We start from the raw sequence: 15569 nt of genomic DNA, 5'->3' as shown, positions 1-15569 counted from the left end.
ATATATATATAAGTATATATAGTTATTTATGTATTTATGTGCAAGTATGAAAGTATTTCTACATTATATTTGTTACCTGATGTAGAGTTGTTTATTTCGCGAATGACTAAGGTTTTGTGTCTCGACAAACTCACATCATATCGTTTTTCCTCGCTGCTTTGCCGTATTGTGTATGCGCGAGCCCTGCCTCCTCTGGAAAGGTTGTAATTATATGGATATTGAAGGGCAAACAGCTCTGCTTTTTTTCTGGTGGTTGAATTGAGCTCCCGCTCACACAAATTCTGTGATCACTACAAAAATAATCTGATACTTTTCTCGTCATTCGGGATATCGGGCCTTTTCATTCAAGGATTCTAAATTCCGTGAAAGAGCCACTATGGTTTTCATGGTCCAAAGATAATTTCTCATCCACCATGCATCTTTAACCTCCACCATACTGTACCGTGAGGTGTATGTACATAAAAGCTAACGCTATACGGTACATTATCGCATGGTTAGTACATATAGTCTCTTGCCATGCATGTACCATTATTCGCATGGTTAGTACTTAATTAGTCTCTATATCATGCGAGTACTATTATTCCACTGTTACTTGAATAAAGTCTATGTCGTAAATACTTCAGCTCTACTTTTATTTTTCGGCTTCTAGCAGTCTTTCGAGCGCGAGTGGTACTACACCATTACTTTATTCCTATCCTTCGTGCACTTTTGTTTAAAAAAAAATAGTCGAGTATGTATCATTCAGATTTTTTAGTCCCTAAAACATAATTTTGTGTCAGTTATGTCTGTTTCGCGGAACAGATTGTAGCAAGTGCCTCAAAACCGAAAAGAGAACCTATTTAATCTATAGCGCAAAAATAAAGTTCACGGGCGATACGTGCAGTCATTGAAACCAAAAAAAGAATGTAGATACATTGAACACACGGAAAATAATATCAATCATTTATTCTCAGGTTTCAGGAAGTCTCCCTTTGAAAGCATTAAAAATGGATTGCGGTCATCCATGACTACAAGATTATCCTATTTAAATTGCGCCTGTCAGATAGGTCACGCTCCGACGTCTAAACATCGGTCAAGCGTTCTATGTTCTGGTAGACGACTTGATTTGGCCGCAAGATATGTTGCACTGACGTGCTCCTCTATTCACAGCCTACTAAATTAATGCGCTTATGAGGATTAAACGCCTTCAATCCCGTAGCATTCGGTCAGGATTGAAGTAAGTACGTGCTATGCAAAGCCCACGTCACCGATGTTTCACCACCGTATGCGAGCCTTGCGTTAAATCGTGTTAAAATATGTACATATACTGAGTATAGCAGATAATGCGAGCGCCGAATGAGGGGCATAGTATCGTGAAGGGTGTGCGCTGCTGGCAGCTTATTCTACAACTACTTCGAGCCCCTGATATATGCATACTGGTGTTCATCTAACTAGTGTTTGGCTACAGACCACCATCTCCTCGCTTATTCCACCTCAGCTGTAACGCGAATGTGTGCGAGCCCCTTACTCGTCTGTGCCTTTCCTAGGGGCATGCTTCAACAATAGAAAATCGAACCACTACAATACGTATGCTGGGTCCAACGTTGGCAGAGCCACTACGAGCGTTAGAATCCATGCGGCCTATGGGTAGCTGGCAATCTATCCGAGTACACAGCGGTGAAGCCAGTGTTGTGCTGCGGATAGCCGTACTGTTGACTCTGTTGATGCTGTGCGTACGACCGAGGCACACTCTGGGGCGGCGCCTTATCCGTTACACGCATAGGGCGCGCGTGCATCATCGTCTGTGCGGCTGACTGGGCATTGGTGGGCACCACTCCTACCCCTCCCCGTGAATTGGTTCCACCGACACTATCCTGCGATGTGTACTGGTGCTGTGAGCTTGATATGGGGGTGGCCGACATGGACTGAGGCACCGCATCCTGATGAGAGATGAAGAAGGGGTGGTTCATGGCATCGTCGGGTGTGATGCGCTCTTTGGGATCCCAAGTCAGGCAACAGTCGAGCAGATGTAAGAAATTCTGATCTCTGCACTTGATGACGTTGCTTAGCAACTTGGAGTTTGGGAAGTGTATCTTGCCCTTCGAGTTGGGCACAGTCTTGGGTGTCCCGTTCTCTTCTGTAGGTAAAGGCAAAGGATAAATCTTTAGTCGATGATATTTAAAAATTGGCGGCTACTATTAAATCTCTAGGTCGAGCCCATAGAAAAGAAACCTCAAACTCGTGGAGTGCGTGCCACATACCAAAGAAAGACGCTCTCCTCGTCGATTCGTGAATGAGATGCTCGGGCGGCGTGTTGTAAACCTCCATGATATAAGCCAGTTGTTCCGTCTCGTTTTCGCCTGGGAACAAGGGGTATCCAGTGTACAACTCGGCCAGAATACATCCGAAACTCCACATGTCTATTGATGTGTCATATGGTAGGCCCAGAATCACTTCAGGCGAGCGATAGAACCGGGATTGTATATACGAGTAGAGGGTTTCTTGAGAATAACAAGAGGAACCCAGATCAATCACTTTGATATCGGCTGTTTTCGATGTCTTGAGCAAAACATTCTCAGGCTTCAGATCACAGTGTATGATATTCAGTCGATCAAATAACGACAAGGAGGATAGAATCTGAGTTCCGATCTTCATGATGAGCTTCAGAGAGAGACCCTTAAAGCGGTTGGCCTTAATCAGCTCGTATAGATTCAGGCTCAGTAGTTCAAAAGTGATGCACAAGTGATCGCGTGCGTAGAAGTGGTCGATAATGTGCACCACATTGTTCGAGTTCTGCGAAGGAAAAAAAAGTGGCTGAATTAGTTAAACGTAAACCAAGTTCGGTGTTTGACCTGCACCCATCATAATGCCAGCTAGTCCAAGGACCCGCTCCAGAATAAAAACAGAGGCAGATACACAACCGTTGCTGAGCAACCACGTATAGGAATGAGTACGGCTGATAATACAATGTGCTTGTAAAAAAGAATACATTTTGAACTTGCATACCTGATAGTCCTCCTTTTTCAGATGCTCTAATACTTTAACTTCGATCAAGGCCTGAGCGTGGAAACGCTTCTTATTTCGAATGATCTTAACGGCAACCAGCTGCTTATTCATGTGATCGTAGGCTTTCATAACATGCCCAAATGAACCCTTGCCAAGACTTTCCAGTAACTCGTACCGAAAATTTAAGTGGTCGTGTAGTACGATGATATAGTCTCCATTGCTCTCATCATAGCCTTGGTAGTGAGCTGACTTGTTTGCATTTTGTCCCAAGTAGTAAACACGCTTCACTTTGTGTATCTCAGCTAGTTCCTGTCGAGATAACTGGGAACCATACCGGGCCACAGCCTCCTCTGGAGTCATATAGTTGCGAGGCTGTGCTGGCGCTCGTTGCGTATTTGTCGAGGCATCTACGGATACATCCTTATATTGGGACTGCAGCGAGTCCAACGTATGTCGCAGGAAGCCACCAGTGGCACTGTTTATTCATAACGGTATCGGAAGTGTATGTGAATTAGTGTTCGGAAGAAAAACTCTCAATGCAGCAATATCAAACAAGGTGCAGAACAAGGAGAAGAATAGATAAGTATTAGGGTTCCGCTTGGCTGAAAAACAAACCGATATGTAACAATCGGGACCGTAAAACTACCGGAATATACCTGTGATGGCGGCTACAAGTAATATTCTTTCTAACTCAAGGCAACTTTGCACTAGATAGAGGGATACCACTGGGAATAATGAAACGTAAATTAATATCAAATACTATCAACAGTTCAACTTACACATTGCCACCGGCTCCTCGATCCAGCCCCAGTCCCTGAGTCATTGTAGAATACACGATCTTGCTAGAAATTGATTGAGTAGAGTATGCTTTTAAAAAGCACACAACCTACTCTAGCGAAATTTGTGATTAGGTCTGAGCTGACTCGTGATGACAGCCTTGGTAACAAATACAGTGATGTATAGCGTGAAGAAAAGTCTTACAACTCGAAAGTAAGCATAGACGATCTTGGCCCTGACAATTGACTATTCCCTTAGACTATATCTCGCCTGATTCTCTACGACGATCGTTACACAAACAAGTTATAGCAATCAAATCAAATACAATGCGAATTTCTCGTAGAGAGTGTGTTTTCGCCAACTATTACATGGTGTTTTATCCATTTTCAAGAAAGCTTTGTTTGTATCTGTATTTTTATTTATAATCGTCGAAGGTAGAGCTGGCAGCAGTGGCAGCCCAGGGCCCCAGTCCTACAACTTCACACAGAGACAAGAAGTCTACAGTTTTCAACAAATACAGTACGTGTTGCTCCTGCCAGAAGCGAACGCGAATACCTTTTGGCTTTTCACAAAAAGTCGTTTACTTCTACTATCATATAGGCCAAAGCCCGACTCATTACAAAATTACAAATATTCACTATGAGACTACGATGGATTCAGGATTTTAGCATAGTAAAAAGCTTCCGAACGATTTTATTATCGAAATTTATTTTCAAAAACGGAATCGTTCTTCTCTCTATTTGTTTTGTTTCAAAAAACAAAATAAGTATTTACTCATTTACTGCTACAAAGTCCCCTAAATATCGTGAATCATCCTATGCCCTCTATGGCTAGGGGAAAGCTATGGCCTTATTTATGGGCCTATGCCCTATGAGCTATTTATATTTATATATTATGTTTGAAAAAAAGAATGAAAAAAAAAGCCGAAAAAAAAAAGTATAAAAGATTGTTCAAATGGACCGCGACTGCAAACAGGGGTCATCGACTCATCGTCTCTGCGTCTCTGCGTCTCTGCTTCTCTGGCTCTCTGCGCTCTCCCCACAAGAGAGGGCCAAGGGCCCAAGGGACTTTCAAATTGAAATTCTGACGTAGTTTCTATTTTAATTTAATAAAATGCTATTTTAAAACACAGGGATTATAACCTTAGCCTATAGGGGAGCGAAGAGTGGAGAGCAGAGATAGTGAGTTAGGACTCAAGAGTGTAGGTGCTCCTTCTTCCCCGACCCCCCCAGTTTGAGTTTAGGCCACATCCAGCTCATTTTGATCCACATCAATGATTTAGGCCAGGGCTCCCGGGCCCAAGTCCCGACTGACGCACTCACTTTCTCACACTCTACTAGTAGTAGAATGAGTACTAGAGTCACAGGACGGGGTTTAATAGGCGGTTAGGGGCGGGACTTCTCACTTGTGGGCCAGAAGTTGGTCCTTTCTCCTTCGACTTTCGAGTCTTGGACTCTGTGGACTTTTCGATGTAGCCTCCCTGTCTTTTTTTAGGAGGGCTAATGGGCTATGCATGCCTCTTATGAAGTCTTGAACGGGGACTTTTAAACTTTTTTCTAATAAAATGGCTAAAAAAATAAAACCAGTACGAGTAATGTAATTAGTAAAACAATAATGCAATACGAGGCTTGCCAAATCGGAGTTCCCGATTAATTCCGTTGCGGAGAAATGAGTTCGACTTGTTTATTTGGACTGTTTCTTGAATCCTTGATTTCAATTCGTTCTGCACCGCGTATTGCACACTACGGTATGCGTTATAGCCAATAGTTTGCGATATACGGTTTAAGCTTTTATTATAGAGTGACAAGTTTGTTTTGGAAAAAGTTTGGGTTTTGCATAGTATTCCACATTCTTTCAGAAGCTTTTACTGTCTTCAATCCTTAAATAGGTCTTTTAATTCGGGTTGGGCATTGATTCCACAAACTCCTATGTGTAGTCCCTGATTTCAATGTTTTCGAAATCTGGAATCCAAAATGGTGTTCTAAATTTGACATATAAAGTTTAAACCCCTATTTCGATGGCGGGGGTGACAGGTGACGTGACTGTTGGGTGGTGACAGAATATTTGCGATAGAAATATACCCAAAATAGAAATAGTTTTTTAAATTTTTTAAGTCGTTTCGAAGCGTTCTGTGTTTCTGGAATAACATCAACTATAAAATATTCAATTGTTTGATTTGTTTCGGTCGAATTTTAAATTTGGAAAGTGATCTACATTTTTTTTTGATATATATTAAAAAAACTGAGAGTTACTCCGCTCCTTGGGTTTTGCATTTGCATATAAAAATTTATGAAGTTTTACTTTACTGTTTTCATCAAAATATGTGTTCACAACTTTTACTGTTTTTATTTTGAAAAAAAAACAGACACTTCGCGAGTCACGTAAATATTCATGAGCTATTCTCTCTTCACTCGCCCTTGTGTTGTGTAGTAACAAGTACATCAGTATGTATTGTGTGGTGTACTGGTGTACTGCCAACTAACCAACTGTCAGTGTGTGAGTGAGCGAGTGTTTGTATTTATAATTTCCTGTGCCCCAATTATTGCCAAGTATGTATCTGTGGTACGTATATAACTTACTCAATACTCAGTGCTCACTACGACCTCACTACGACCTACGTACTACCAGAGTGTAGTATCTAGGTGTTCCAATTTGAAAACCTCGGTAGCGGCCACTCCTGAGTCCTGACGGCTGTTAGCTTGAAGCTTCACCTCAGTGAGACAGTCACCTGTGGTATTTTATATACTACAATCAACAGTGCATTCCAGGATTTTTGAACGCATCTTGTTTTTATTATTTTCCCAGCTGGAGATGCAGATCAAACAGCCAATAAGTATGAAATGCTAACTTTGCTACACAGCTACACAACATTACACATATTGCTCTCAGTAATTTCCGAGTTGGCGAGTCTTTGACGCGCCTAGAGAGTAGCATATAGGTACTGGGCTGCACATTGTACAATGCGAGAATCAAGTTGCCCATATACGATACATTTACTTTTATTGTGATTTTCTTCAAATGTGGTTTACTTTGCTACTATGCCAATCGATAATTGCAGGCGTAGTCAATAGTGATCAACCGGTGTGTTTATTAGTTCGTGCAACGGTAAAAAATCCCCCCAGAGTCGTTCATGTAGGTGCAGCAAAATCCCTAGTTGTAATTAATTCCCTGGTAGTCCACGCTTGCAGATCCTCAAACGTAGTACACATGAAAAAGATTTCGTGCATATGCTTTTCTATGGAGACGAAGGCTGAAAGATAATTTTGTAGTATGATTACAAAAACACACTCAATACGAAGCCAAGGTCAGTAGATCCCATACAAGGTACAGATAACTTAATTGTAAAAGACCATAATATCTCTCGCCTTTGTCCTATGATAGCGATCATAGATCAATATTGTATCGGCTAGTCAAATTAAAATAATTGAGTATGCGTACTTCTTGGCTAAAACACTCCTAAAGTCGATGTTGTTGGAGCTTTGATTGGTGAACTTTCAGTAGCGGATGAATTTCATCAGCTAAATGCATGCATACAGATATACCCATGTAAGCCCTGGATCACTGCTGTTAAACATACAAATCGAGCTCTGGTAGTCCCTCTAGTCTCACTCGTGATTCTGGGCAACCGTTATGATCAGTCAATATAGGACAGTTAACACTACTCTGACACTGAAGCATATGTTAATGTGAACAACCAGACCAACTCGGTAGTATAGAACACCGTTTGGCAAGGCAAGGTGTGATATCTATCGGTGATAGAACAGCAGCTTCCGACGAGTTAAATTTGACAGGATTTACAACAGACCTGCTGCAAAAGTACTGAAATCTCAAAATTACCTAAACTGCAAGTTATGAGAAGGCTTCATACATATGTTATACATTGATTGCATATTTATATATAATATATATTAAGCCTAAACTCATGAAAACTGAACAAATACAAAAACATTGAAATGCTTTAGAATAGTTACAATACCTCACACTGCAGTGACACTCGAAAAAGGGGGAATGGTAAGATGCTAACGAGATTCTTAACAAATAAGATGAAAGGCCACAATTTTCTAAGTGCTTATATTTATGCAAGACAATTCGTTAATCCGTAGAGTTTTTTTTACAGTAGGGTAATCGAAGCCTAGCCTGTGATTACCACCCCCGGAACCAATCCGGAATAGCTTGGCCCTTCTGTTGCACGCCCAGGCCTTGCTTGGTTTTGCACATACATCAGCATAAGAGCAACTCTACGACCTCGCTTCACACTTAGTTGCCCCTGTTTATAATAAAGGTAGTGATCAAAACAGAAGAACATCAGAGACAGGATATTTACTCAAGTGCGATATAGAAATAGAAAGAAACGACAAACTGAATCAGACATGACACATGGCCCGATCTACATATTGACAGTACACACACAGAGAGAATGTATGCGGACATGTTGACTCACGGTACATACTTGTGTGCGAACCTTATCTCAGTGGTATGTTTAAAGCTTTTACTGGCCCCTGAGATGTATAGATGTTACATGATGAACAGTTAATTTTCTGCCGTGAAAGTAAATCATGAGAAACAGGACAAAAAAGAAAATGAAGTGGGCTGCTATAACTTCAGACCAAACTGAAACAGTATATTCAGTGCAAAATTAACGGAGCTACCCATTAGTTCGCAACACCTTCTGCGAAGATCCAGGATCAAAGCAACAATATGGCATGGTATCAAATATATGAAACAACACTACGGATGAATCTTCCGAGAACAAGGTGTAGTCAAACAGGACACTACTGGTGATATAAACACCACCGCAAATGTTATATGGACCGTCGCGTCACCAGGGTGTTCATACCAACACGTGATTAGACAAGGATCAAAACAGAAAGACAATTAAGAGGAGGTAAGGTAGGCAGACCACGTGACAACCTGATGGCCCTAAAAAAAATACTTGCTTACCTATTCAATAAACATAGACAGGGCAACACAGGGGCGTAATGCAGACAACATCAGACTTCAATACCAAAAATGAACGACGACGTAGAACTATATACATGACAACGCACAGGCGCCCATCCCACCCGATAATAGAACATAAAAGGATTATATACATGGCATTTTACGGGACTAGCCTCTAGATGTGGCGTTGTATCTAAGCCCCCCCCCAAAACGCTTGCTTGCCAATTCAAGAAGTATAGACAGAAAACACGGCAGGGGCAGAAAACAGGCAGTGCAGTACAAAAGACTTCGATATCAAAAATAGCACATAACGTAGAACTATATCCTCGGTTATACACAAAAAGAACGCACAAGCGCCCATCCCACATGAAAATAAATCAAAATAACATACATAGCATATTTACGGGTCCATTCTCTAGCTGTGGCGTTGTATTTAGTTCGGTCTTGTTTGTAGGTGTGCGCAATCTCGGGTACTAGAGGGTCATCGGGGTTCGCATCTGTCAACAAGGAGCATATAGACAGTAACACCTTCGACACAGTAAGGGCGGGACTCCATTGATCTCTTAGAATATCCAGACAGATGGATCCATTGCTGCAGGTGAAAGAGAAGGACGAAATAACAGATGAGTGACTCGAACTAGCAATATGGGTGCGACTTATTTGAAGCTCACTGTATCGAAATGGAACTGGTACTATACATTCGGGTGTGAAATATAATGTATACGGCGAGAAGGACATCCTGACCCGTATGACTCATATACGTATATAAGCTAGCTGGCTGCTGAACCACACGCTCACGTCCTAGTACATAGGAAGGTCGACTGTACTAGAAAAGGCATACTATCCAGGCGTGGATCCAAGCGTAGACCGTCAGCCACATGTTGTTATTTACTAGGTACCGCTATTGATAACCAGAGAAGTATAGCATTACGTTCGCGTCGTCCATAGGAATCAAATATACACATATACTTCAATGTTTGACAATGGAATCCATGCCAGCAGAGTCGCAGATGAAGCGGGCGCCAGAATAGAAAGACAGCCAGACAATTACGCTTAAGCTTTAAATATATCATTAACCATGGGTATTGGAACTCCAAACCTCAGAGATACAACAACTTATCAATTGGGGTTGCACAGCAAAGACGTTCGGTATTGATTTGCAATGAACAACTCGCGAATTCAGGCCACGCACAAATTGGTTTGAACACGTAGATCATGTTCAATTAACGAACATCGACCGTAACCACAAACCAGCATCAGACGGAAATAGACTTCTTACAACAATCAAACTCTTGCACAACGGAGCTTAGCACTAAAACAAAAAAGCGGATATAAAGAATCAACATCGGACGAATACTCCATTGCCAAATACAACTCAACTAAAACACATGAATATATGAGGACTAGACAGTTAAGCCATTGCAAAACATCCTGATGCGTAGCAGATGATGATCAAGCCGAATCACTTATCCTAAGAATAGACCACAATTACTATACCATAGTAGAGCCACAGAAGAGTAGGAAGTAAACGTATACGAGCCATGATCGTGACAAATGACGGGATTTTGAAGTACGATTGTCAGTTCCCCAACTTAGCTATCCGAATAGAACAAGGCACGCATGCTAGGATATTTGCGCACCAAAAGCCAATTTAATGTTTCAAAGTACTTAGGTTTATATCTAAATTTAGTACACAGAAATACACCATTTATAAGACAAAATACAAAACACTATGGTATATATCTCGGATCTTGAGGTTCGTATACTGCGTGACGCGAGCTTGATCTTGCCACCTTGCGACTATAATAACTATCGACAGGTCAGTTAAAGATTACTTGATATGTCCCAAGCTTTATTGAGGCACTCTATATCCAAATGTATCAAACGCGCTAAAAACAAGCCCAAACGATATACGACTCGATAAAACTTTGGTTCCGATTCGATTGAGTTGATCTATTGAACTCATACACATACTCTTGATATGACAAACATGAAAGGCATACAATCGCACAAAATCAACAATAAACTCTTCTAGAAGAACCGTATGTCTGTAACGACGACGTAACTTCCAGTACGCATACAACGAGATGCATCTAGGTTTACAGACCCAAAAAGGTAATCCCGAACACAACCGCTCAGAACGACAGGCATACCTATTAATATTGGGATGGTAGATGCGCGTGGTAAACTGCACTTTAGGTGGCTTGAATGGGTAATCTGTGGGGAAGTGGGTGCTCAAGAAGAACACGCCGCCTTGGTATGGAGAGTCGGGGGGACCCATAATGGTTGCTTGCCAGTGAAATAGATCGTCACCCACGGGCCCTGCACTGCAGTTGGCGGGAGGGTCTCTCTCGAGATCTCTGAGTTCCTTGCTGATTCTCTTCAAAGCCATTGTGTATATATATATATGTATGCGAACTGTGAACCGCAAAGAAGACAGGTAAATACGGGGTGTTAATGTCAAAATGAGCGAAAACTCTTCCACGCTGGGGGAGTGTTTCTATAGTCTGTATTTTATACACTGCATAACGAAATAGCTGTAAACAAAGAGAAACCAAAACCAGTACGAACGCACATTATTGCCGCAAGTTAAATATTCACCGGCACGAAAACTCAAGGAATGATAGCTAAAGCGGGTGAACTGGCTTATATCTTTGGCCATGATACTAATTTAGATGTATTCCAATATTTATTGAAATATTTGCCGGATGCCTTCATATGAATACACAGACTTATACATCCATCTATATACATATACATACATACATGCACACACACATATATAATATATACATGATAATATATACAAGTACAAATGAAAGGGAAGCCTTATATCGACCAAAATACTACATACAGATACATGAGATACCTGAAGGAACATCAGCACACACACACACATATAAATATCTATACATATGTATGTTTTGATATACATACATGTATGCGTGTATATACATAAGTACACACACACACGTGCATATATATACATATACAAGTATCAATATATACACAAACACACGTGCACACGCGCACACACACATATATACATACATGAATACATACATATACACGTATACATACATATACACGTATACATACATGAATACATACATATATATGCGTGTATACGATAGTTTAATTCTTCTGTAACCTAAAGTTGTCAAGGACGCAGACCTAGAGACATCGCGCCATTTTCAAACTACACGAAGCAAATTCCAACTACGCGAAGCAAATTCCAAAGTAATGTCGACTGGAAAAGCATCAGCTTGTTTTTAATATATAATACGACACTGGCCACAACACTCAACACGCGCATACATGTAAGATTTCAGATCCAACAATAACAACTGAATGCACCGATGCCTTACGTTTTGCAACACACTGTAATAGAAGTAATGGGTGCAAAGAATCGCTGAAAAGGCATATAATTTCGCCATAATAAATATGATGCGATAGAGGCGTATGAGAGTATATTTACGATCACGCTCACACATAACGGCGTGACCAAACAAGTGCATACGCACACACAGGTTGAAGCACAGGGACAGTTTCCCAAGCATACCTTCGTACCTGTGCGAACGTTCTGTGTTTGTTTCTTTCGCTTGTGGGGATATAATCGAGTTGTCGCGGCTCGTCTGAAATTGTAGGTACCCCGCGACACACCCGCTTGGCCCTTTAGAAGCCATTTATCCGAGAATGTCGTAAACTGAAAAGTGAAAACTCCACTGCTGAAAAACCGGAATTGTTTGTTTTTCTGGAGCCCCCATTTCGATGACTATAATTTTCTCCCAAAAACGGGCAATAGAAACGTTATACATATATGTTTATAAAAGTTTTTGTATATATATCGAATTAATAACGGATTAAAATACGTTTAGCTTTTGTTTTGTACAATAGTTTGTATATAAAAAAATAAAACAAAAATAGGACATAATAATAAAATGTCCCTGCAGACTGCACTCTGCAGTCCTGCACTGTTGTCTAAGACTGAAGAGTGCAGAGAGCCAGAGACTGCAAAGACAGAGCCACGGAGTCACAGCCGCACTGCCGCCACTGCACGGTGACGCATAAGCGGCGACTGGCGAGACCAGCGAGACCGAGGCGGGCCAAGAAGAGGGGAGTTAAGGCTTTTCCGCTTTTATTAGAGACTTCTCTCTTGTCTAGTAGTGTGTGAAGTTTTCCTTCTTCAAAACTTGAAACAAGGCGCAAAGAGTCCTCCACACTCCACCGACTCAGAGGCATAAAAAGAGGCAAATTCATGGCTTCAAAGTCTAACCAACAACAAATCTTAGCCGCGAAGATCCTATCCCGTTTTCCTTTTGATGGCGCCGCTATTTCCAAATGCAGATTGCGGTCGCATATCAAGTCACAAATCACGGCCCGCTGACTCTCTGAAGGCTCTGGATTGGGTCTCGCTCAGACTCGCCATAAATTTACGATTTGTTGTAAAAGCTATGTACTAAAAGTAGTAGTAGTAAATAGTTGTAGAGGACTAGTAGCGAGACCCTAAAATCTAAATCCAGTGGGCCTTGCACAAATACACATATTTATAAATACAGCCGATCTATGTCCAATGAGAATGATTATTGATTATTCCCAAGAGATTGACGACACAACTGTTGTAATTTGACGTCTTTAATTGTTCTGTATTTAAAAATATATATATATACATATTATCTCTCCTGGGACCTGGGTAGGTTGGGTTGGTGTCACTTGATGACTTGATGCCTGATGGCTAATATGCCCTTTGCGGGCCTGTCTGATTTAGAAGAAGGCTCTGGCCGTTGATGGGCAGAGTAACTAAATACGACTCTCTCTCTAGAGTCTCTAAGAGTCTGATAGCGTGTGATTGCCTACTAAATATCTCATAAGTTCTACAGATACACATTTAACAGTCTCACCACTATCCACTTATATGCCGACGTTTTTCCATTCAGTGTATTGTCTGAAGGTAGGGATAGTGTATACTAGCTTTGGATCACAAAATCGTAACCGGGGGGGGGGGGGGGGGGGGTACTTATTATCGCAATTTCAAATTATTAAGGGTATGGACGGGGTGGTTTAAAAAATACGGATACAAATGGTGGTTGCGGATGAGATCAAAAAAAAAGTCGATGATCTGGTGTCCTTGAAATTAAAGACAACGGTTAGTTTAATATCCACATAAAAATCGCAAGTTCTCTCCTTTATAACGGTCTCCACCAGTATATACTATAGTACACGGTAGTCGAATTGGCTCTTGATGGTCTCGTGATCACCGCCTTGGCATGTCGCACACGCGTGCTTCATCATCTGTCTTGCAATATACACAATCTCTTTATGAGGATACACCTTTTATAGTTTATTTGCAGGGGATAGCATCTCGCAGGTGATAGCATATCATTGCCTAATGTGGTTATGAACGCCGATCTGACGAGTATTTAATATCAAGAATTTTTGAGTTTTATCTGGTTTGCGTCATTATATATAATATGCATCGGTTTAAATTTCGACATCTTATCAGGTAAGGCATCACCAGGTATATTCAGAGGAAGGGCCTCAGGCCAGTATTAATTCGTTCTTTTTCGAATAAACTCTCGCTAAAGGAAAAGTGGTGTCAAAATAATATGCACGTCCTCTACACCCGAATAAGCGATTAGGGACATTTTGCATAATTCATGGGATATGAATGCATGAAAGCTATGTACTTGAATACCACTATGTTGCAGTAAACGAATGATAGCAGTCACACTACGTCAGTGCAATCGAATGATAGTAATCACAAAGTATAGAGAAATCGTGGTTGCTTAATTGCTTTATATATGTATACAGTTCAAGCTGAAATTGAGTGCGCTTCCCTCGAATTCTATCGCGATACAAAATTACTAACAGTATCACCATATTATAATACTACCTGAAGTATCACGAGAAAATACTGCTATGGCGTTTAAATGACATGCAGCACTGACTGTAATCAGTAGGAAGTTGTATGAGCCTTTAACTTGGTTACTACTAGTAGTAGAGTTTACACTGCTCTTGCAGTCTGCAGGTCTGCACTAGCAGTCTCGAGTCTGCAGTTTTTGCACTGTTTGAGTGTCACTTGTCTGCTGTTTTTATATATATAACATGAGGGGGTTTTACTGCTTTAAATTAAGAACCATTGCCTTCTTGTATGGCTATGAAAGAGCCGGTTCCTGCTTGATAAAAATCTAAAATCGGAGTACACAACCTTCCAGAGCGCACTATTTTTTTCCTTCTTTTTTTGCACATGAAGTAAAACGCAATTTAATTGGGTACCGTCTGGGTTTCAGAGTTTTTGACCAGGAATACCTCAGCTGTCCAACCAGGGTTGAGAAACAAGAGGTATTAATGTAAACTATGCGCAAAGTCGATCTCCTTCGACATGCATTGTTCATTGTTGGTTGACAATATCGAAACCATGGGTACCTTACCTGTCAGGGCAAGCCAATCGTTCCAACGTACTATAACGCGCAATAGCGGTGATATGAAAGTAGCAGAATACGACTAAGGTTGTACATTATGGGTTGGTTCAGGACTGCCAATAGATGTGCCATCATGTTTGAGTTGCTGCTCATCCTTATCGAGTGTTTGGCCCCGGCAAACGCCTTGAACTACACCGAAATAAAATCTACGTTGATGGTCGATTTTGATGATAATGAGTTGATTACATATAAGACAGACAACTCACAGGCGAGACTGGTAAAATCGGTGGCTGCGTCTATGGTCACCTGGCCTCAGAATTCGACCAAGGAGGAGACAGACTATGTCTTTGTCGCCGGTGTGCACACATTCACAGATAGCAATTCAGCACCGGTAAGTAAAATAATGTTCGAAGAAATGCAATCAATCAAGTTAAGGGCATATGG

The 15569-nt window shown here is 41.1% G+C and overlaps 2 protein-coding genes across 3 annotated transcripts; both read right to left on the bottom strand.

Annotated features, from left to right (window-relative positions):
* Positions 1 to 816: 816 nt before the first annotated feature.
* On the bottom strand, positions 817 to 4137 carry SARC_10339 (CMGC/DYRK/DYRK2 protein kinase). Its single transcript, XM_014295623.1, has 4 exons — positions 3765 to 4137; positions 2986 to 3460; positions 2241 to 2772; positions 817 to 2116 (listed from the first exon to the last, which is right to left on the bottom strand). The coding sequence occupies exons 1-4, from the start codon at positions 3806 to 3808 to the stop codon at positions 1605 to 1607; spliced, it is 1563 nt and encodes a 520-aa protein (XP_014151098.1). The 5' UTR covers positions 3809 to 4137; the 3' UTR covers positions 817 to 1604.
* A 3682-nt stretch (positions 4138 to 7819) lies between these two features.
* On the bottom strand, positions 7820 to 12337 carry SARC_10338. Of its 2 annotated transcripts, none has more exons than XM_014295622.1 (5): positions 12266 to 12337; positions 10857 to 11121; positions 9095 to 9295; positions 8213 to 8261; positions 7820 to 8029 (listed from the first exon to the last, which is right to left on the bottom strand). In XM_014295622.1, the coding sequence occupies exons 2-4, from the start codon at positions 11093 to 11095 to the stop codon at positions 8252 to 8254; spliced, it is 450 nt and encodes a 149-aa protein (XP_014151097.1). In that variant the 5' UTR covers positions 11096 to 11121; positions 12266 to 12337; the 3' UTR covers positions 7820 to 8029; positions 8213 to 8251. The 2 variants fall into 2 exon arrangements, with proteins under 2 accessions (XP_014151097.1, XP_014151096.1); XM_014295621.1 differs by lacking the exon at positions 12266 to 12337 and adding an exon at positions 12072 to 12134.
* Positions 12338 to 15569: the final 3232 nt, after the last annotated feature.

The sequence above is a fragment of the Sphaeroforma arctica genome (assembly GCF_001186125.1).
Source record: "Sphaeroforma arctica JP610 unplaced genomic scaffold supercont1.1212, whole genome shotgun sequence".
Classification (NCBI taxonomy): Eukaryota; class Ichthyosporea; order Ichthyophonida; genus Sphaeroforma; species Sphaeroforma arctica.
Note: the sequence above shows the minus strand (reverse complement) of the source record. Positions and strands in the feature narration are given on the sequence as shown.